The 22,500-nt window shown below is 43.9% G+C and overlaps 1 protein-coding gene across 1 annotated transcript in view; it reads left to right on the forward strand.

Annotated features, from left to right (window-relative positions):
• LOC310795183 (suppressor of tumorigenicity 14 protein homolog) overlaps positions 1 to 22,500 on the forward strand; it is a 40,557-nt gene that overhangs the window by 6,034 nt on the left and 12,023 nt on the right. Inside the window, exons 4-13 of the mRNA XM_083657236.1 lie at positions 1,498 to 1,568; positions 2,608 to 2,822; positions 4,715 to 4,750; positions 10,810 to 11,035; positions 11,807 to 11,943; positions 15,934 to 16,031; positions 18,106 to 18,215; positions 18,577 to 18,710; positions 20,514 to 20,618; positions 21,113 to 21,220. Coding sequence (XP_083513362.1) covers positions 1,498 to 1,568; positions 2,608 to 2,822; positions 4,715 to 4,750; positions 10,810 to 11,035; positions 11,807 to 11,943; positions 15,934 to 16,031; positions 18,106 to 18,215; positions 18,577 to 18,710; positions 20,514 to 20,618; positions 21,113 to 21,220 — 1,240 coding nt within the window. The remainder of the gene's footprint in view (positions 1 to 1,497; positions 1,569 to 2,607; positions 2,823 to 4,714; positions 4,751 to 10,809; positions 11,036 to 11,806; positions 11,944 to 15,933; positions 16,032 to 18,105; positions 18,216 to 18,576; positions 18,711 to 20,513; positions 20,619 to 21,112; positions 21,221 to 22,500) is intronic.

The following is a 22,500-nucleotide window of genomic DNA, read 5'->3' on the forward strand; positions in this document are numbered from 1 at the left end:
TTCGCACGAGAGGCATCTATCGTTTCTCCAAGCCAGTTTCCATCAAACCATGCCCACTTCCCTATGCAAAGTAGCTATGACAAAAGGCTCGTCTGGAAACTCGAACGATTTGCCAAAATGTGTTTCTGAAAACGTTCAGCTAAATCAGCCATGTTGCTGAATCTGTCTTCATTTTACATCGGCTATGCTAAACTGGGACGGGTGGAAGTGGGCGTGGTTTCATCTAAACTGGGACAGGTGGAAGTGGGCGTGGTTTCATCTAAACTGGGACAGGTGGAAGTGGGCGTGGTTTCATCTAAACTGGGACAGGTGGAAGTGGGCGTGGTTTCATCTAAACTGGGTGGAAGTGGGCGTGGTTTCATCTAAACTGAGATGGGAAAATGATCATTGCGGCCGGCGGATTCGGGTCCTGCCGTGGTTCTGTTCGTGGAGGTGATTGTGATGTTCTGATGATTCTGCAGTGAAAAAATAAAATAGATAAACAAGTCTTTAAAAGTCAAGTTCTCCTTTCAAAATACAGTAGGTATGTAATAACTTTGTCATGGTGATAAGTTAAAGGAGAATTTCATTTTTTTTTAACCTGGACCCATCTCCTGGCATTAATTATGATTTGGCCACTCACCAGGCGATCTCCGCGGCGTTTCTGGCCGTCCTACCGTTGTTTTGACATCAATAGCGTCCAAGTCAGTTGTAAAATGGAGCTGACTTGGGGCCAAGTGTGAGCCTGTCTTTCCTGCATCTAAATAGCTATTTTTATTCCCGTTTTCGCCAAATATCGTCATAATCTGATCCCTCAAGAACCACCACAGTGATATTTCGCCAAAGGCTGTTTCCTGGAGTCACACAGGGATCAAATTACCTGAAACGTGATCTCGGTCACCAAGTCTCGTGAAGTCCCGCGATACTTTCCTGCCGACTGGCCAAGTACAGGAGGACGCTTTGCGGTGGTGGTTTTAGCGCAACCTATGTGGGGTTTGGCATAACCTTCGTTATTTCGAATCCCACATAGGTTACGCCAAACCCCACATAGGTTGCGCTAAAACCACCACCGCAAAGCGTCCTCCTGTACTTGGCCAGTCGGCAGGAAAGTATCGCGGGACTTCGCGAGACTTGGTGACCGAGATCACGTTTGAGGTAATTTGATCCCTGTGTGACTCCAGGAAACAGCCTTTGGCGAAATATCACTGTGGTGGTTCTTGAGGGATCAGATTATGATGATATTTGGCGAAAACGGGAATAAAAATAGCTATTTAGATGCAGGAAAGACAGGCTCACACTTGGCCCCAAGTCAGCTCCATTTTACAACTGACTTGGACGCTATTGATGTCAAAACAACGCTAGGACGGCCAGAAACGCCGCGGACATCGCTAGGTGAGTGGCCAAATCATAATTAATGCCAGGAGATGGGTCCAGGTTAAAAAAAACCAAAATTCTCCTTTAATGCACTGCACTGATCTGTGGTCAGACAGTAACATTTAATTTCTTTGCTCCTTTCAGCTGAAACTGATTTACGCTAAAAACTCCGAGCTGTCCAGATACTTCACGGGCTCCACAGTCCAGGCCTTCAGGTACGTTTCCTTCTCGCTTTACTTGAAAAACACTTGATATGTTCTGGTCCGCTTGCTGTTGAAAACAAAACAATGTATCATTCTCGCGTCTGGTCCGAACCAAGGAACCAAGGAACCAAGGACCATGTCTGAAAACAGCCTTAAAGCTACAAAATAGCCTATGAAAGGGACCCTTAGGTTACCAAATTTCCTTTATAAAGAATAATTTACTTTATTTTAAGTAGGCCAGTGTTTCCCTAACTTGACATTGCCAGATGGGGGCGGTATTGTTTGAGAGAATCCAGCTTGCTTACAAGGGTAGTGTTTCCCGGGCCCGCCAGGCCAGGAAAAAAAATATATATATATATATTTATATATAGGGATATATATATATATATATATATATATATATATATATATATATATATATATTTATATATATATATATATTTTTTTGTAAGATTTTTTTTCTGCTCTCCCCAAAATTTCAATAAACCTTTATGGCATATTATAACAATACAACAATACTGGTGTTGACAGTGTTGACAGTAATAGAAGATGCCAAATCATTCAAAACAATAAGCATTTTGCTTTTAGGAGCATTGTGCCAGCGTGCGGCGCTGTTCCAAAACGTGTCAACGTGTGTCGTTGCCTGGGAAACGCACATCCCATAATGCAACTGTTTGCATCACATCCCATAATAGTATGATGATACTCGGGATGCCATTGCGAACATAGATGTGAACAGGTTAGCTAAAAGTTTAGCGTCGCCAGCGAGGGCCCCCACCGTTGCGGTCGGGGTACGTTTCGAAATCCCTCCAGGCCTGAAAATCTTTCTAGGGGAAACACTGTAGGCTATTTCTTAATATTTCCTTTAAAAATTACCATCAGTTGCTGATTTTGTGTGTGCTATGTATCATTTTGTAAGTAAGCAACACTATTTTTCTTCCAAATGGCAACTTTCCTCTTTTGAAACAAAACTTAACGTTGCCATACTTGGAGAGAGGAAAGGGAGTTGGATGGAGGTTGTCTCACTTGGCTGTGTTTCTCCTCGTTGCAGCGAGGGGGACAGCGATGGCGGCGGGGACAGCGATGGCGGCGGGGACAGCGTCGTGGCTTATTACCAGTCAGAGTTTGACATCCCTCAGCTGAGAGAGTCTTCAGTGGACGAAGCCATGGCCTCTCTGGAGCCCCCTGCAGACAGCCAGCACGGCCGAAAGATCCGGCCAATCAAATCCCCCGGAGGGCTCCACGTCAACAACGTCACGACTGGAGGTACGCAGGCCGGGGCCACTCAAACAGCTTGGAATACATCCGTTTGATACATGTATGGATGACCTGTATTTATATAGCACTTTTATCCAAAGTGCTTTACAATGAGTAGGTACATTCACGGACATTCACACACCGATGGTAGCAAGCTAGCATGCAGGGTGCCGGCACAACCATCGCAACCTCTTTTATCCAATGAGATTAGTGGACAACCCGCTTCACTTCCGGTGACACAGCTGCCCCAATTTGCACTTTTCTTTCACAACCCAGTATAAATGCTCACTGTCCGTTTGACAACACTTCAGGGACACCCTATTAGCGCCATTGTATTATTTATTTATTTATTTATTTATTTATTTATTTATTTTATTTATTTTATTTATTTTATTTATTTTATTTTAATCTACCGCAACTGGGGTAATATTTCCGGGGGGGGGGGGGGGGGGGGGGGGGGGGGGGGGGGGATTCTACCAAATCAGAAATTTTGTAGAAAAAACTTGCAACTGTGTAGACTGAACTGTTCCACCTGGTTGATCCTACCTTGCCATGGTTCCTTGCCAATTTCAAATACGATTTTCAATTCTTTAAAAATTGAAAAATACTTCGAAAATTCACAAATTTCTGATCTCAGCTATGTATCTGTCTATATCTGAGTTTCTTCTCAGCATATTACCTCCCCTCTCCCCAGCTGTGGTTAAGAAAGAAAAAGAAATTCACCTACTATAGAGCTCAACAGGCACATGACTTTTCGTGACGTAATTTGCCCCGGAAGTAAGTTCCGCGTTCGATAAATCCAAAAAGTCTTCCAGAGAATCTTGAGTGACCATAAAACACTCTGTTTAAGCGAGAACAAAAAATAACAACGGGGGGGGGGGAACGATTTTTTCCCCTCCCCGTTGTTATTTTTAGTCGTTATATATTATTATTATATTTCGTTATATTTGGATTCATCGAAATGTCTATGGAGAAAATGGGCAAATTACGTCACGAAAAGTCACATGCCTGTTGAGCCCTATTCATAGCTTTCAAGGGGCGTTACGTAAGTACAAGGAACGCCCCTTCTGGCAGTCAAAACTCAAAACAACAATGGCGCTGAACACTGACCAGACGCACTGACCAGACGCAGCAAAAAGCGGTCTTTTTTCCTCCAGTTTCCAGTCAGGAATATTTAAACGCAGCACAGCTCTGTTTCATTAGTGACATACTGACACGGTGAATCGATTCACTTTGCACCGTGACTCCAGTGTCTGCTTCATATTGGAAACGCGCAGCACAGCTCTGCCAGTAAAAAGCAGTTCCCTCGTAAGGGGACTGGTGTGGGTGTGTGTGTGTGTGGGTGTGTGTGTGTGAGTTTTCTTTCTCCGACGGCATTCTGTAAAAGCACAAGCCAGGCGTGTCTCCTCGTCGGTTAGTGCAACCGATAGCACAACAGGTATCCGGCATTTTCGCCTGGCTTGTGCTTTTACAGAATGCCGTCGGAGAAAGAAAACTCACACACACACACCATCAAAGTACACACGTCACACGCCAACATTTCATCAAAGGTAAGCTCAAGTAACGTTAACGGGGTATTTTAATCATTATTGTAACGTTACTTGAGCTTACCTTTGAGGAAATGTTGGCTGCAAAGACGTGTGTACAAACGGCTGAACAAACACTGCGTGAGAAACTAGTCGACTTGGCTGGCAGCGAATGAACAAGTTTGTTTTTTGACCGCCAGGTGGGCGTTCCCGGCAGCACGTAACGCCCCTTGAAAGCTATGAATAGGCCTGATACACTTTCACACATCGCATCACTTCCTACAGAATATCTTCTTGACATAACGATGCCGCCTGAACAGTTTGTATAATTTTGATAATCAAAGACCTCTTCCTGATTCCCTTTTCTCCTGGTAGCTTTAGATCTACGTATGAGAAAGACCACCTTCGTCGGTAAGTACCAAATACTTTCTATCTATAAAGATGAGTTTTTCTTTCTAACAATTATTCACATCAACATCTCTCTCTATCCAAAGTGAACAAAACACCAGCACACACAGAAGCAGCTCCATAGCATCATGCATCACATACCTACATGTGTTGACGTCACACGCACTTACAGTCACAATGTGACCAAAACCTCATGACCCTGAGGTTTATTGTTAAATATTTAAAAAAAGAATGGGCGTCCGGGTAGTGTATTCACGAGTTTCCTGGTGAGACCGTAGGCGCTTCCATGACACCCTCCCTCCCTGTTTCCAACTGCCTGTTTCCGCCCAGGACCGTTCAAAGCAAAAGAGACTGAAAATAATCATAATAATTGTTGTGACTTTGTACCTACCTATGTCTTGTAATGGAGCCCCCCAGCACAATAATTTCACACGTGTCTAATTGTACAATGGAGTGACAATATCTTGAATCTTGAAAGAGAGAGACCGCTAAAGCTACGTTCAATGACCAAATAATAAGAGTTCCAGTTTGGATGTTTAGCCTTCAAAACAAAAGCGGCCGCTATGCAACCACATACAGTACTATGTTTAGCCATTTCGACTCGAATAAGCCCATACAGTACCAGTGAATTGACATTCACCTCGTTTTTGTAAAATATCGCCGCTATGCAACCACACAACGTTACTATTTTTAGCCATTTCGGATCAAATAAGCCAAACGTTTCCACTGTTTGACAGCGGCGCGCACCTCCTTGCAAGTGAAAAAAATGTAAACAGGAAGTCGACAACCGGCAACCACTGAGAATCATGGGAAATGTAGGTCCAGGAATGAGGTGAATAGCGGTAGATTCTCTGCCTACCAGCACCAGGGTCGCAGGTGTGCGTCCTTTTGTTACCTCCAGCTTGGTGGGGCGTCCATACAGGCACAATTGGCTGTGTCTGCGGGTGGGAAGCCGGATTGAGGGTATAGAGCTCAACATTCACTTGACATTTCTTGCCCCGGAAGTGAGTTTCCCCATTCATTTTCTCTATACGCTATACATGAATATTGTTATATGGGGTTTACTGTCAGACAGAGAAAATTGGCGTATGAACAGGCGAGGAGAGAGAGAGAGAGAGAGAGAGAGAGAGAGGAGCAGAATTGTCTCCAGCACAATGCTGTTATATGAGAGGGGAAATCCTCTGTGTTGACACAACACAAGCTTCCCTGTCTTACTGGCTGCCCCTCTGCCTGCTCCTCTCTCTCTATCCTCGCCTGTTCATACGCCAATTTTCTCTGTCTGACAGTAAACCCAATATAACAATATTCATGTATAGAGTCGTTTCCATGTTGCCAGACACTATTAAGACAGTCTGAGTCTCCCAGTGGCAAAACAAGCAGTTTTAAGCTGTGTTCACACCGAGATATTTATTTTTCTCTCTGTCGCTCGACTGAACCCTTTAGAATCGCTCTGTCACTCTGTTTAAATCGCTCATCAATAGGCACAATAATTGACGGACATCTGGGGGCTATAACATTACGCAATGTCATGATGTTTGTCCACTACGAGCCACCGTAGTTGTTTACAAGCTAAGCCTATCAGCGTGCTCCTAATGCGAGCTCTATTATGGTAGTACAGACTTCACTTCATGTCAGCTGTCAGCCTGTCAATCAGCTGTCAATGCGGTTTGTTGCCACACAATAAACCAGCGGTTTGTTCCAAGCCAGTGTGATCCTTGACTCACTCTCAGATGGCAGCCAATCAGCGTTGAACAGCGAGCGACTGATGCCAGCATAATTTCGCTCGAGTTGGGATATTTCATCTCGGGCGACGAGTGTATTTTCTCCCTATCGCTCTGTCTCTGTCGCTCGGACGCCCAGCGATTTTTCTCCCAATCGCTCGTTTGCATTTACTTTGTATGTAAACTCGATGCCAGCGAAAAACTTTAATAGGTCGGTGTGAACGCAGCTTTAGCGAACGTGGAATGACGCTGCGAAATTGCCCGACTGGGTTAGGGGACATTCACACCAAAAGCGTTTTTTTTCAGTCAGAACGCTATGAAAATCATGTTGAGAGTGCTTCCATTGTGCACAAAACACAGCACACGGAGCATTTTTTTTGGCTTTGTTTTATTTACCCCTGCAGTCGCGCGCACTAGAGTTGAGCACACAACGACCACACGGACGGTAGCCAGCTAGTTTTGTCTGTTTGATGTTGTTCACTGTCAACATGAAAGCCAGATTATTGCCAATTCTGGCAGCAGCGGAGGTTGAGGATACCTCGGGAGGATAAATGGAGGAGAAGTGGAAAAGACGAGCAGGGCGCTTTTCCTCTAATGTTCAACTTTTTTCAGCTTTAAAACGCCCACAGCGCTCCTCCAAAAACAACAGACGCCACCAGCGCTGAAACGCCAGGTGCGTTCATTAAAAGAGGAGCACGTTTAGCGCGTCCTTACATAGAGAATGAATTGCAGAAAGACGCTGGCAGCTCCAAAAACACTTTGGGTGTGAATGTTCCCTCACACTGGTAGTTGTTTGATGATGTTGCTCGAGCTGTAAACAAGGCTATCTTGGTGAGAACTCAACCAATTTGAAAAAATGATGTCACGATGACGAGTCCCTTACATACAGTGTGGAAAATAGGCTCCAGGTTGGAAAAAAAGAAAGTATCCTTTAAAAGCTCATGAACACACTGAGGAAGAACGACTTCCCAACTCAGGAAATTGGACCCTCTGAGCAGCACGTCAATGCAGCATTTGTCTAGGCTACACTGTAGATCAGAGGTTCTCAAATGTTTTTCAGCCAAGGACCCCTTACAAGATAGAAAATATACCGGGGACCCCCTCATTCTGATTTGTGATTTTGGCCTAAGCTTAATTGTTTCCACGGTAACGTGCTTGACTTTTAATTTGATAGGTTTGTTATTAGAATGTAATCCATGAACCATTTTAGATTTAAAGCATAAACTATTTTCATTGAACTATGAAGATTTTGCAAAAAAAAATATATTTTTTTTTGACCGAGGGAGGGAGTTCGTTCCACCATGTCGGTGCCAGGGACGAAAAAAGTCTCGAATGGGACGCGCGACTATTGACTACATGTAGTGGTGGAGGGGCGAGGCATCCAGCACTAGTGGAGGGGTGAATCTAGGGAGCGGTGTGAGGGCTGGAATCTGACGGATGCATCAGATGAATATGCCATATCTTTTGGCCAAAAAGATATATATATAAAAAAAATATATATATATTTTTTTATTACATTACATTTACATTACGTCATTTAACAGACACTTTTGTTTTGTCCAAAGCGACTTACAATATCACAATTTGTCAACAGTACAGAAAACCACTATGCAACACAATCAATGACAGCCAAGATATTTTGATAGACTAGCACCATGTAGGAAGTAGTTTGAGAAGGAATAAGTAACATGTAGCATTTTATTTTTTAATAAAAAAAAAAAAAAAAAAAAAAATTTTTACTTGCAAACTTTTCGCGGACCCCCTGGCAAAGTGCCACGGACCCCTGGGGGTCCGCGGACCCCCATTTGAGAACCACTGCTGTAGATGACTCATCGGGGCTGTAAAATAGTGGATAAATAGTTTTGAGCTTTACGCAGCCAGCACCAAATGACTCATTTCACTTCAGAATTTGATCCATTCGGTCCGATCAAATTAGGAAAGTCTAGAAGTGCCACACGACTGAATTATGTATCCCCATTCAAGTTAGCAGAAGGCTAGCAGGAGATGAGCAGGATAGGCCTTGCGGAAGTCTCCAGGCCAGCACGGGATCGTCGCCGGATGACGACAGATTGAAAACTCTGGTCTACTGTGGAATACAGAGCGAGTTATCTGCTGCTGATGGTTATTGTGGGAACTCTTTTGGCAAGGGCTTGAATGTAATGGACGTTCATTATATGAAAAAGTTACGCACTCCAGCTTTAAAACATGACTTTAGGGCAGGGGTATCAAACATACGGCCCGGGGGCCAGAACTGGCACACAATATTCCACTATTATTCGGAAAATTACAATATTCTGAATTTGATAAGGGTCATGTAAACAGCATATTCCAGTTGGCCTTTTTCCGAATTTAGCATTTTCCGATTAAGACGTGGGTTATTCCAGTATTATTCGGGTTTTAGGAGGATTCTTTGATCATGTATACAGCGCATTCGGAATATGCGTCTCAATCAGGGTTTTTACTGCAGTTTGCGACGCATGTAGCCTGTTTGCGGTCAGCTGATGTGTGCTAGAAAGCACTAGAAGAGGCGATATACGGTAATCATATAATCCATCATCTCTGGCATGCAAAAAGAAAAGCCCACATTTCTGATCAGGAGGAGATGAGAAACATCGATTTAAAGAGAGATATATTTAAAGAGAGAGTGGTGCCCACAGAAGTCCAAAATGCTTTCGAGCCTGCGAGGTAATAATGTAGGCTTCTAGCCTACTTTTTATGAAAGACTTAGACGTACAAATATCGCAACGCCAAACTTTCCAGCAGCAAGCTCCTGAAATGGACCAAGTGATGCTGGTAAGAATAGCGCTGCTCTGTTTATTCTCAACAGAAAAACTCCAACCCACCTGTATCTCTCTCTCTCCCCCCCTCCCTCACGTGTCGGGGAGGGCGAGCTACGGCTGCATGTAAACGGGAATATTAGTGGATTATTCAATTAGTCGGAATATTGTCATTTTCCGAATATGGGCAAAAACCGGAATATTGTGTGCATGTATACATAGTCACTAAATGGTCAACTATTTTCATTACCCTTGACTATAGAGAATTGCACAGTTGGCGTCAGTTGTAATGCACAGTTACAGACCGTTTTGATCAATTGTTTGATGGTAGCTGAGATAGCCCTATGTGAAAACCTGTAGGCTACTGTACCTGTCATTCTTTACACTAAAAGAAACAGGAACATTTTGAGGTTTTGTCATTTATAGGTTATTGATTTTCTTTGTCTGGCCCACTTCAGACCAAATTGGATTACATGTGGCCCGTGAACTAAAATGAGTTTGACAGCCCTGCTTTAGGGTGTATCTAAAGTGAAACACAAACAAATACTTAAAGTGTAACTTATCCCCAAAACACTTTTTTTCCAACTTTTAACCAATATATATGACTTTTGGGGTGGTGTGTGAAGAATTCTGGTCAAAATTTCCACATTTGAGACCAAACTGTTACCATTGTACCATTTGTATTATTTTCAGCAGCATAAGTGCCCTCTATGGGTTTAAACCTGCTTTTTCTTGTGCCCTCAAATGAATGGGAGATTTGGTACATCGCGACGTCACGGTGGTATTTGCGCGTGCCCCATTCATTGATTATTACTGTAGTCCACACGGTGCGAGCCCTTTAAGAGCAATGCATCCATGGGTAATTGCCTACTGTGGCTAATATTAGCCGCTAGTTAGTTATGTTACATGGCAGTAAAACGCCACTGAATGACCAAATTGATAGAACTTTTAACCATTTCGAGTAACACTGTTTCCATACGGATCACCAGCGTTAGTTTGTTGTTTATAACGTGGCTATATTGATCATTTATCGTTGAAAATACTGGGAGGCGGGCCATAGCGTCTCTGTCGATGATTTGATTTGACAGTTCTGGGCACTGGCGTTGGCGTTGGCCAATCCTGGTGTGTTCCACCCCCAAATCGATTGTGTTCTGGCGCAAAGCGAGTGGGTCTGCATTCTACATCAAATGAAGACATTACCGTTTGTTTTATTTTGTATGTTACATACTTATTGGCCAAGTTATGATAGTTTATGGGGGAGGAATTCTGCCAGCTAAAGAAGGGAGTATAGGCAGCCATCTTGCCTGCAGAGTTTTCAAATCAAGTAGCATACCGTTTTGCAAGAAATCTGGGGGGGTCAGTCCCCCTTTAACATGAATGTTGCTGATGGTTTGATGATTACTTTCTAAATACAGTCTCATTGAAATGTGGCCTTGGGAGCTTGCAAAGGCCGGGGGATGGAGAAGTCATGGAAAAGTTGAGTAATTTCATCAGTGCAACGATGTGGGAACCCTGGTGATGGAACCCGGCAGCTCTCTCAGTGTTGTTCCCCTTCTGTTCTCAGCCAGGAAGTCCTTCTCTGTCAACGTGCGTAAAGCGGGGACGCTGGAGTCTCCGGACTTCCCCTCGCCCTACCCGCCCAACGCCTACCTGCAGTGGAGGCTGCGCGCAGAACCGGGCCACCGTGTCCGCCTGGACTTTGACACCTTCCACCTGGAGAACGACTGCCAGGAAGACTTCGTCAAAATCTACGACTCGCTCGCACCGCTAGAGCACCGCGTCCTGACAGAGTGAGAGAGAGCGAGAGAGAGATAAGCTTCTTTGCTGTGTTAACTCTTCCAGCAGTTCTACTTGTTGACAAAGGTCCTGGGTAGGATTTGAACCTCAGTGTTTACATGGTATACTAATTTATTAGTTGATTAGGATCCCCATTAGCTAACGAATCAACCCGTGAATAAGTCCCTTAACAACCCATGATGCCTTACTTTTTCAAAGCTATGTGGAGGGCCATATGAAATCCATCTTAATGTTTTCCAAATTCAGTTTTTATCCCCCCACCCCCAAATTCATTTTATTTTTAATTTAGGGGTTAGGATCGATTTTTGTTTTTTTCTTTTTTGTTGATGACTTGGCTCTCTCAGACAGCCTCTTCAACATGTTTCTCAAAACAAGTTCTGAGGTGACGTCAGGGTAAGGGCAAGACCGACGCCCGTCTCAAAACACCCCAATCGAAGACTGAATCATTTCTCTAGGCATATTATAGATGAAATCATTTAGGTTCCTACAATAATTAAGTCTACTTTTGATTTTGATAGTTAAGGCCTACTTTTGATCAATTTCAGCCACATTATGGACATTTCTGCAATATTCCATGTTTTGCACTTGATTCCATTTTTATACCAAATTCCATGATTCTGTCCGTATTTTCTGTCTGGTGGAAATCATATGGCCGTACGGCCCGTCCTACGTGAGTGGAGGGTGGCATTCTCACCCTGCAGTCAGGTGGTGTCAGATTAATCCCAGCGAACAGTTAAGAGCCAGCTTCTCTTGTCTCTCCACAGGAAGTGTGGATACTCCCACGACCCGCTGTCCTTCGTGTCATCGGGGAACGTCCTGCTACTGACGCTGGTCACCAGCCAGGAGAAGAACTACCCCGGCTTCAGAGCCAGCTACAGCCAGGTCCCTCACACCGCTCACAGTATGTCAGAGACACTTTATTCACAGCCAAAACGGCTACACACTTCCTGTATCTGTGTCATGTGGGGTTTGCCACTGCCACACCCCTTTAGGAGACTAGCAGCAGGTCCTGAGTCTGTTGGAGTCACTGCCACACCCCTTTAGGAGACTAGCAGCAGGTCCTGAGTCTGTTGGAGTCACTGCCACACCCCTTTAGGAGACTAGCAGCAGGTCCTGAGTCTGTTGGAGTCACTGCCACACCCCTTTAGGAGACTAGCAGCAGGTCCTGAGTCTGTTGGAGTCAATGGGAGAACTGAACGTGAGCACAGAGTATGAGTGATTCTTTCGCTCCATAGTCAGCAAAGTAAAACTTTTGACCAATTTTCCACAAGCCATATCTTCGGAACATTCTAACACTAAGATTGCATTTTTCAGACAGACAGATCAGAAGAAAATTAACTTTGTTTGAGACTGTCTCTATCTCAGCAAAGCACTCTCGCAAGATTTGGCAAAGTTAGCAGGTAGCAGTTAGCTAAAGCTACATGTGAACTTTGCAAATAGTAGCTAAATCTGTGGTTGGAAAATCTGTTGCCCCCCTTCATCTCTCCATCCAGTCTCTCTTCCACATTCTCTGAATGCTCCAGAGAAAGTATGTACTTTACCCCATTAACATTTGGACAGAGGAAGTTGTCATCTTCAAAAGAAAAATATATGATTCAGACCAAAAGGAAGTTCGATGGTATTTAACCAATCACGACACTCGGAAACATAACCGAGGCAGGTGACTGGATACCCGCCTTATTTTCACAGGATATCCCGCCTTATGTTGACCAGATATCCTGCCTTATTTTTTTTTACCAACTTTGAGACATGCGGCATACAGGTGTGTTGTAGGGAGCCAAGGTGTCCTGGCTTCAGGGCCAGCTACAGCCAGCTCCCCCTGACCTCACAGTACGTTCCCCTTCATCACACTGATCAGCTCCCCCTGACCTCACAGTACGTTCCCCTTCATCACACTGATCAGCTCCCCCTGACCTCACAGTATGTTCCCCTTCATCACACTGATCAGTTCCCCCTGACCTCACAGTACGTTCCCCTTCATCACACTGATCAGCTCCCCCTGACCTCACAGTACGTTCCCCTTCATCACACTGATCAGCTCCCCCTGACCTCACAGTACATTCCCCTTCATCACACTGATCAGTTCCCCCTGACCTCACAGTACGTTCCCCTTCATCACACTGATCAGCTCCCCCTGACCTCACAGTACGTTCCCCTTCATCACACTGATCAGTTCCCCCTGACCTCACAGTACGTTCCCCGTCATCACACTGATCAGCTCCCCCTGACCTCACAGTATGTTGCCCATCATCACACTGATCAGCTCCCCCTGACCTCACAGTACATTCCCCTTCATCACACTGATCAGTTCCCCCTGACCTCACAGTACGTTCCCCTTCATCACACTGATCAGCTCCCCCTGACCTCACAGTACGTTCCCCTTCATCACACTGATCAGTTCCCCCTGACCTCACAGTACGTTCCCCTTCATCACACTGATCAGCTCCCCCTGACCTCACAGTACGTTCCCCTTCATCACACTGATCAGTTCCCCCTGACCTCACAGTACGTTCCCCTTCATCACACTGATCAGCTCCCCCTGACCTCACAGTACATTCCCCTTCATCACACTGATCAGTTCCCCCTGACCTCACAGTACGTTCCCCTTCATCACACTGATCAGTTCCCCCTGACCTCACAGTACGTTCCCCTTCATCACACTGATCAGTTCCCCCTGACCTCACAGTACGTTCCCCTTCATCACACTGATCAGCTCCCCCTGACCTCACAGTACATTCCCCTTCATCACACTGATCAGCTCCCCCTGATCTCACAGTACGTTCCCCTTCATCATACTGATCAGCTCCCCCTGACCTCACAGTACGTTCCCCTTCATCACACTGATCAGCTCCCCCTGACCTCACAGTACGTTCCCCTTCATCACACTGATCAGTTCCCCCTGACCTCACAGTACGTTCCCCGTCATCACACTGATCAGTTCCCCCTGACCTCACAGTACATTCCCCTTCATCACACTGATCAGTTCCCCCTGACCTCACAGTACGTTCCCCTTCATCACACTGATCAGCTCCCCCTGACCTCACAGTACGTTCCCCGTCATCACACTGATCACTGATCAGTTCCCCCTGACCTCACAGTACGTTCCCCTTCATCACACTGATCAGCTCCCCCTGACCTCACAGTACGTTCCCCTTCATCACACTGATCAGTTCCCCTGACCTCACAGTACGTTCCCCTTCATCACACTGATCAGTTCCCCCTGACCTCACAGTACGTTCCCCTTCATCACACTGATCAGCTCCCCCTGACCTCACAGTACGTTCCCCTTCATCACACTGATCAGTTCCCCTGACCTCACAGTACATTCCCCTTCATCACACTGATCAGTTCCCCCTGACCTCACAGTACATTCCCCTTCATCACACTGATCAGTTCCCCCTGACCTCACAGTACGTTCCCCTTCATCACACTGATCAGCTTCCCCTGACCTCACAGTACGTTCCCCTTCATCACACTGATCAGTTCCCCTGACCTCACAGTACGTTCCCCTTCATCACACTGATCAGTTCCCCCTGACCTCACAGTACGTTCCCCTTCATCACACTGATCAGCTCCCCCTGACCTCACAGTACGTTCCCCTTCATCACACTGATCAGTTCCCCTGACCTCACAGTACGTTCCCCTTCATCACACTGATCAGTTCCCCCTGACCTCACAGTACGTTCCCCTTCATCACACTGATCAGCTCCCCCTGACCTCACAGTACGTTCCCCTTCATCACACTGATCAGTTCCCCTGACCTCACAGTACGTTCCCCTTCATCACACTGATCAGTTCCCCCTGACCTCACAGTACGTTCCCCTTCATCACACTGATCAGCTCCCCCTGACCTCACAGTACGTTCCCCTTCATCACACTGATCAGTTCCCCTGACCTCACAGTACGTTCCCCTTCATCACACTGATCAGTTCCCCCTGACCTCACAGTACATTCCCCTTCATCACACTGATCAGCTCCCCCTGACCTCACAGTACGTTCCCCTTCATCACACTGATCAGCTCCCCCTGACCTCACAGTACGTTCCCCTTCATCACACTGATCAGTTCCCCCTGACCTCACAGTACGTTCCCCTTCATCACACTGATCAGTTCCCCCTGACCTCACAGTACGTTCCCCTTCATCACACTGATCAGCTCCCCCTGACCTCACAGTACGTTCCCCGTCATCACACTGATCAGCTCCCCCTGACCTCACAGTACGTTCCCCGTCATGGCACTGATAGACGATGGCTTCCGAGATTGTCAATTCTCTGAACATCAGGGTCTTGCAAAAAAGAAAAAAGAAATCACCACCATAACATTTAATATAGTATTATTTTCTTATATTTTAAACATTGTAAACATAAACACAAAAACAGATATTAAGAAATACAGAAGGTTAAAATACTGATCTTGATTCTAGCTGAGTGATCTGCTATTTACACTACAAAAAACTGCATTGGACATGAGATTAATTTATTTTTATGATGATTAATTATATTTATTAGTAGTAGTAGTCGTAGATTCCAGTGGCAGATTTTAAAAACAGAACTGACTACATTTTTTTGTTTAGTTTAGTTTTTTGTTTGCAAGATTATTTTGTTATTTTGTTATCTATTGTCTGGATGCTAATAATTGAAGCTTATTCAACTCACTGTTACTTATTCTAAGTTGCTCTAAATGCCTATATGTTTTGGGGTTGAACAAAAGTTTTTTTTTTTTTTTTTTTTTTTATCAATACATAATTGTGTTTTTGTTTCCATTCTATGAATTAACTTCCTGATCAGTGTACGTATGGTGGTTAAAAAGATCATTCTGGCTCGTATTTCCTCTGATCACTTCACATGTGTGCTAAAAGCCTAACGTGACTGTGAACTGTGTGTCCTGTCCAGAGTGTGGGGGGGAACTGTCGGGACTCAAAGGCTCCTTCTCATCACCTTTCTTCCCCTCCAACTATCCTCCCAAAACCACGTGTGTCTGGAAGATCCAGGTAAACATTCTGTCTGCTTCCTGACCCTCTAAACCACGTGTGTCTGGAAGATCCAGGTAAACATTCTGTCTGCTTCCATCCTGACACTTTCCACCTACTGTAATACCCATTCTCTGCTGTGCTACAAGCTAGACTAATGGGATGCACTGTCGATTTTAGGGCTGAAAGACATCGATCTAATTCTGATCAATGATAAAATCGTGTCAATTGTGATTTAAACTGCGATTTATTTGACACGAGTTCTTCTTGTTATACTATTTTTAAGAGCTTTAACATTGTTTAAACATCACCTGTTTGATTTGAGGTGATTTATGTGAAATTGATCAGATAAATATGTTTTAGTTATAATTGATAATAAAAATGTATCGAAAATATACTAATTACAATATAAATACAGCAATATATATATATATTTATAAAACGGCTCTCTCAAATCAAGCAATCTGATTGGTTCACAGCCATTGTATAAATCCAATAACCCACTCCAATAACCCATGGCCATGGGTTATTGGTTGCCATGGCAACTCTCTTACTAAAAGCCTTTGGTTACCTCAAAAAAAACAAATGGCGGAGACAGCTGTCAGATCCTTGTGAATCGATCTTCGCTTATAACTTTACTAATACTTCGCAGAAAATTATGTTTTGTACAAGAATAGATGCGGGCTAATGTCTTCTTTGCTAAAAGAAGGCTGTTAACCCCGCATTTAACCCCGCATTTAACCCCGTAACGTTAGTTGGTGTCGGGCTTTGCAGAAAGCACTCAGCTTCTCAGCAAGCGCTGAGAATGCAGCGCTGCGCTCGAGCTGCCTGCCTGTCGGCTTTCCAGAAAGCTCTCAGCTTCTCAGCAAGCGCCAGGATTGGCCAATGTCAACTTCAGTCTCCAGAACGATCCAATCAAATCACCCGCACGTCTATCTTCTTGCTAGAGGTCCCGCCTTACAGTAGTGTTTCAACTGACTCTATCAGAATACCATGCCAGTCGGACTTATAGTATTATTATATTTATATTATCATACTTGGAAACCGTGCGGCCTCGTGGGATAACAGCTGATCAGCGGAATATATTTGCCACAACACACTTGCTCTCATGCTATATTGCTTAAATATATAATTTAAAGTCATAACAAATACAAACGGAGATACCTGTTTTTGCAAATTAACTCTTCATATACATATATATATATATACAGTATATATATATATTTTATTATTTATTATTTATTTATTATTTATTTATTTTATTTGTATTTATTATAACATATTATAATGATTATATAATAATAATAATAACAATTATATATATAATTGTTCAGCTCAGCTTCAGCAAAGACAAAGATCATTGTACCAACCATTAAAGCAACTACAAGCAACATTTTCACTTGTTATGAAACAGTCTAAATTTAATAGTGATGCCTCACATCTTACCTATAACAGCAGATGAGACCAAAGCCGAGTGAATCGGCGATTGCTATCTTGTTGTTTATAGAGTCTCAACCCGGGACGGAAAGACGTGGAAGTGAAACGAAACGGTTTACGGCAGCCTGTTTCGCTCTGCCTGGCAACAGACCATAAACAAAAACAAAACGTCTTTCCTCGCTACTGCCAGGGGCTTTCTACTCTCGTGAACATCTCTCGTTATATTCTAACAGTTTGGTTGGAAACACGTTATTTATCTTTTTGTAATTTTGTGGTTATGGCCGAACTGGCAGGTCATGATTACGTGGCCGGTGCAAAGAAAAAAAAGGAAGCTTAGCGACCAACAAAGACAAGCCAAGAGGAACGCTGATAAGTCCCGCAATAAAACACGCGTCAACCTCTGCTATTATAGGTAAGATGTGAGGCATCACTATTAAATGTAGACCGTTTCATAACAAGTGAAAATGTTGCTCATAGTTGCTTTAACAGATAAACATTTTTTTTACTTTTAAAACACTCAGAATTTGAATATTTGAATGTGCTTCGTTCTCTTGTCAGCAATCATCTACTGTCTTTAACAATATATTGATTTTAAAAGAATCTTTATTTTGTTTAGGATTTTATGATTGTGTTTTTCCTCACCCTCTGTCTCTGTCAGGTCCCCAAAGGAAACTTTGTAAAGGTTCAGTTCACCAAGTTCTCACTGTCTGAGCCGGGACAGGACAGCAGCCAGTGTTCGAAGGATCGAGTCGAGGTCAACGGACAAAGGTCGGTCATCTGCAAATCGGTTGCTATTCTTTTTTCTTTTTGTTGTTGCTGAAAGTGAAATGTTTTATGGTGACTCACAATTCTCTGGAAGGCTGGTTGACTTGGTTCAAGCCTTAAAACTTGTTATATAAGGATTTTTCTAAATGTCTGTGGAGAAAATAAATGAGGAATTCACTTCTGGGGCAAGACATGTCACATGACTGTTGAGCTCTAATAGGGAGCCAAAGTTGTTGTTGTTGTTGTTGCCTCTTGTCAGAGACGTGTTCTGAATGAGACTTCAGAGTAAAAATAAAGGTACAATAAACAAATCAATAAATAAATAGATATGGGCATTAACACAAAGCTTGAACGTGTGTTGCAGACTGTGTGGCGGGAAGCCGGACGTCACCGTCGTCACCAGCCGAAGCAACAAGATCACCGCCAAATTCACCTCCGACTCGTCCTACGTCGACCAAGGCTTCACTGCCGAGTTTGAAGCCTTCATCCCGACTGACCGTACGCCTGATTTTTAATCATTCCATAGATTTGTTTCCATAACAAATCATGCAACTGTTTAATTTTATTCAAACTTCTTATACATTCAGTTGGAATAATGTGGGACTGTGATTGTGTTTTAAATGTTTGAACTGTTGCCTTAAGACAAACGTCTGCCAGTGTCTCAAATCTGAGCCAAGGACAGTAAGTCAGATATTTAGTTTGTCATTGCTCCTTCATTTTCATTCATCCTTGATTTTGACAAAACTTTAGGGAAAGTTTAGTTTCACAACTGACACCTTAAGCCTGGCTTTAGTTTCACTCCTGACACGTTAAAGGGATACGCCTGTGTACAGCGCATGCGCTGTTTACAGCGCCTCAGCGAGGAAGTAACTTCAGTTAGGCTACTCTTGGTTAGTTTGGTTAATCTTTGTTAGGTCTCGGTGTGTGGATTTACTTAGAAAATGGCCGTTCCCAGTAACTGTGGATTATTATTTCATCGCGTGGTGAGTACATGAGTCACAACATGTGCATGTGAGTGTTTATTATATGATAGTGATGTGTGGTGAGTACATGAGTCACAACATGTGCATGTGAGTGTTTATTATATGATAGTGATGTGTGGTGAGTACCGGTACATGAGTCACAACATGTGCATGTGAGTGTTTCTGGCACTGTTGCAATGTGTATTTTTGGTGACTGAACTGGAGTAGGCAGCTGTACCGTTCACTACCATTGTAGCGATAAGCTAGTAGCAGCGAGGGCTGTAGCGCTCTTTGGAGAGAACGCACAGTGACGATAAAGGCATCTACATTATCCATTTAGTGTCTGTGATGCGGCAAATAGGCGAATCTCCCAAAATGTTGGCGTATCCCTTTAAGCCTGGCTTTAGTTTCACTCCTGACATGTTAGGCCTGGCTTTAGTTTCACTCCTGACATGTTAGGCCTGGCTTTAGTTTCACTCCTGACATGTTAGGCCTGGCTTTAGTTTCACTCCTGACACGTTAAGCCTGGCTTTAGTTTCACTCCTGACACGTTGAGCCTGGCTTTAGTTTCACTCCTGACATGTTAGGCCTGGCTTTAGTTTCACTCCTGACATGTTAGGCCTGGCTTTAGTTTCACTCCTGACACGTTGAGCCTGGCTTTAGTTTCAATCCTGACACGTTAAGCCTGGCTTTAGTTTCACTCCTGACACGTGAAGCCTGGCTTTAGTTTCACTACTGACATGTTAGGCCTGGCTTTAGTTTCACTCCTGACACGTTGAGCCTGGCTTTAGTTTCAATCCTGATACGTTAAGCCTGGCTTTAGTTTCACTACTGACATGTTAGGCCTGGCTTTAGTTTCACTCCTGACACGTTGAGCCTGTCTTTAGTTTCAATCCTGACACGTTAAGCCTGGCTTTAGTTTCACTCCTGACACGTGAAGCCTGGCTTTAGTTTCACTACTGACATGTTAGGCCTGGCTTTAGTTTCACTCCTGACACGTTGAGCCTGTCTTTAGTTTCAATCCTGACACGTTAAGCCTGTCTTTAGTTTCACTCCTGATACGTTGAGCCTGTCTTTAGTTTCAATCCTGACACGTTAAGCCTGTCTTTAGTTTCAATCCTGATACGTTAAGCCTGGCTTTAGTTTCAATCCTGATACGTTAAGCCTGGCTTTAGTTTCACTCCTGACACGTTAAGCCTGGCTTTAGTTTCACTCCTGACACGTTAAGCCTGTCTTTAGTTTCACTCCTGACACATTAAGAGTCTGGCTTTTGTTTCAATCTTGACACGTTAAGCCTGGCTTTGTGAATGCTTGCTGACTGGTCCATGTTATTGAGCAGCTTGCCCAGGAAGGTTCCAATGCACCAACAACATGTGCATCAACAGCACGCTGCAGTGCGACGGCTGGAACGACTGTGGAGACAGCAGCGACGAGGACAACTGCCGTGAGTAAAACCCAGACATATATACCCAGACAGGACTTCAGTCAGTAAACCCGACACCTGACGTCACCTGTGTGTGTGTGTGTGTGTGTGTGTGTGTGTGTGTGTGTGTGTGTGTGTGTGTGTGTGTGTGTGTGTGTGTGCGTACACGTGCACCTTTGTCTAGATATCTTAATGTTCCTTCTTTTGCTTTTAATTTGTAGAAGATGTCTTATACTTATACTTGTCTTATACAAATGCTCTTTAAACTCGAGCTAGGTGATTGTGGGACCTATCCACACATGTGCATTTGTTTCTTTTTATTCTTTCTTTTGTTTTACCTATACTGTCCTGTATGGTGTTAGTTATGTTTGTTGTGTTTGCGTGTGCGTGTGTGTGTGTGTGTGTGTGTGTGTGTGTGTGTGTGTGTGTGTGTGTGTGTGTGTGTGTGTGTGTGTGTGTGTGTGTGTGTGTGTGTGTGTGTGTGTGTGTGTGTGTGTGTGTGCGTGTGTGTGCAGGGTGTGAGGTGACTCAGATGAGGTGTAAGAACGGACGCTGTAAACCGAAGTTCTGGCAGTGTGATGGAGTCGACGACTGCGGCGACAACACTGACGAGGAAAACTGCGGTAGGTCAACAAAACCAGGAGGACTCTTCATTCACAGATTAGAGGAGGACTCTTCACAGATTAGAGGAGGATTCTTCACTCACAGATTAGATGACTCTTCATTCACAGATTAGAGGATTCTTCACTCACAGATTAGAGGATTCTTCATTCACAGATTAGAGGATTCTTCATTCACAGATTAGAGGATTCTTCACTCACAGATTAGAGGATTCTTCACTCACAGATTAGATGACTCTTCATTCACAGATTAGAGGATTCTTCACTCACAGATTAGAGGATTCTTCACTCACAGATTAGAGGATTCTTCACTCACAGATTAGAGGATTCTTCATTCACAGATTAGAGGATTCTTCACTCACAGATTAGATGACTCTTCATTCACAGATTAGAGGATTCTTCACTCACAGATTAGAGGATTCTTCATTCACAGATTAGAGGATTCTTCACTCACAGATTAGAGGATTCTTCATTCACAGATTAGAGGATTCTTCATTCACAGATTAGATGACTCTTCATTCACAGATTAGAGGAGGACTCTTCACTCACAGATTAGATGACTCTTCATTCACAGATTAGAGGAGGATTCTTCACTCACAGATTAGAGGATTCTTCACTCACAGATTAGAGGAGGATTCTTCACTCACAGATTAGAGGATTCTTCACTCACAGATTAGAGGATTCTTCATTCACAGATTAGAGGAGGATTCTTCACTCACAGATTAGATGACTCTTCACTCACAGATTAGAGGAGGACTCTTCATTCACAGATTAGAGGACTCTTCATTCACAGATTAGTCTCTCCTGATCTGCTACACCCATGCGTGCGTGCTGTTGTCTCGCTATAATTGAAAAACATCGACACTATTCATTTCAAGTTTCTTGATTATACAGAGGTAGGCCTACATAAAATAGATTGCCAGGCGCCACTCTTCAATTCGGCATCTATATAATTCACGGAGAGGTTACTCTAAGTGAATACAATGTAAATTCTGGATGTCAGTCGCCTGTTATCCCCACTGGTTATCTTCTGTCTTTTGTCTTCCTTCGATAAAAGTGCATGTTTGGTTTGATTGGCTAAAGCCGTTTCCATGCACCTATCTCATTTATTTTTATCGATAGCTTTAAATGTTTTACATCGCCCTCCATGGCATAGTGAAGTACTTTCTGATGGCTTCTAGACGATATCAGGCCTCAAAAAGGTGTGAAGAGCGTCTTGGGATATAACTTTGACAGTGACGGCTGCCATTTATTCTAGTCAGCGTGCTCTGTGTTTGTCCGAG

The sequence above is a fragment of the Poromitra crassiceps genome (assembly GCF_964638095.1).
Source record: "Poromitra crassiceps genome assembly, chromosome: 20".
In the NCBI taxonomy this organism is placed as follows: Eukaryota; Metazoa; Chordata; class Actinopteri; order Beryciformes; family Melamphaidae; genus Poromitra; species Poromitra crassiceps.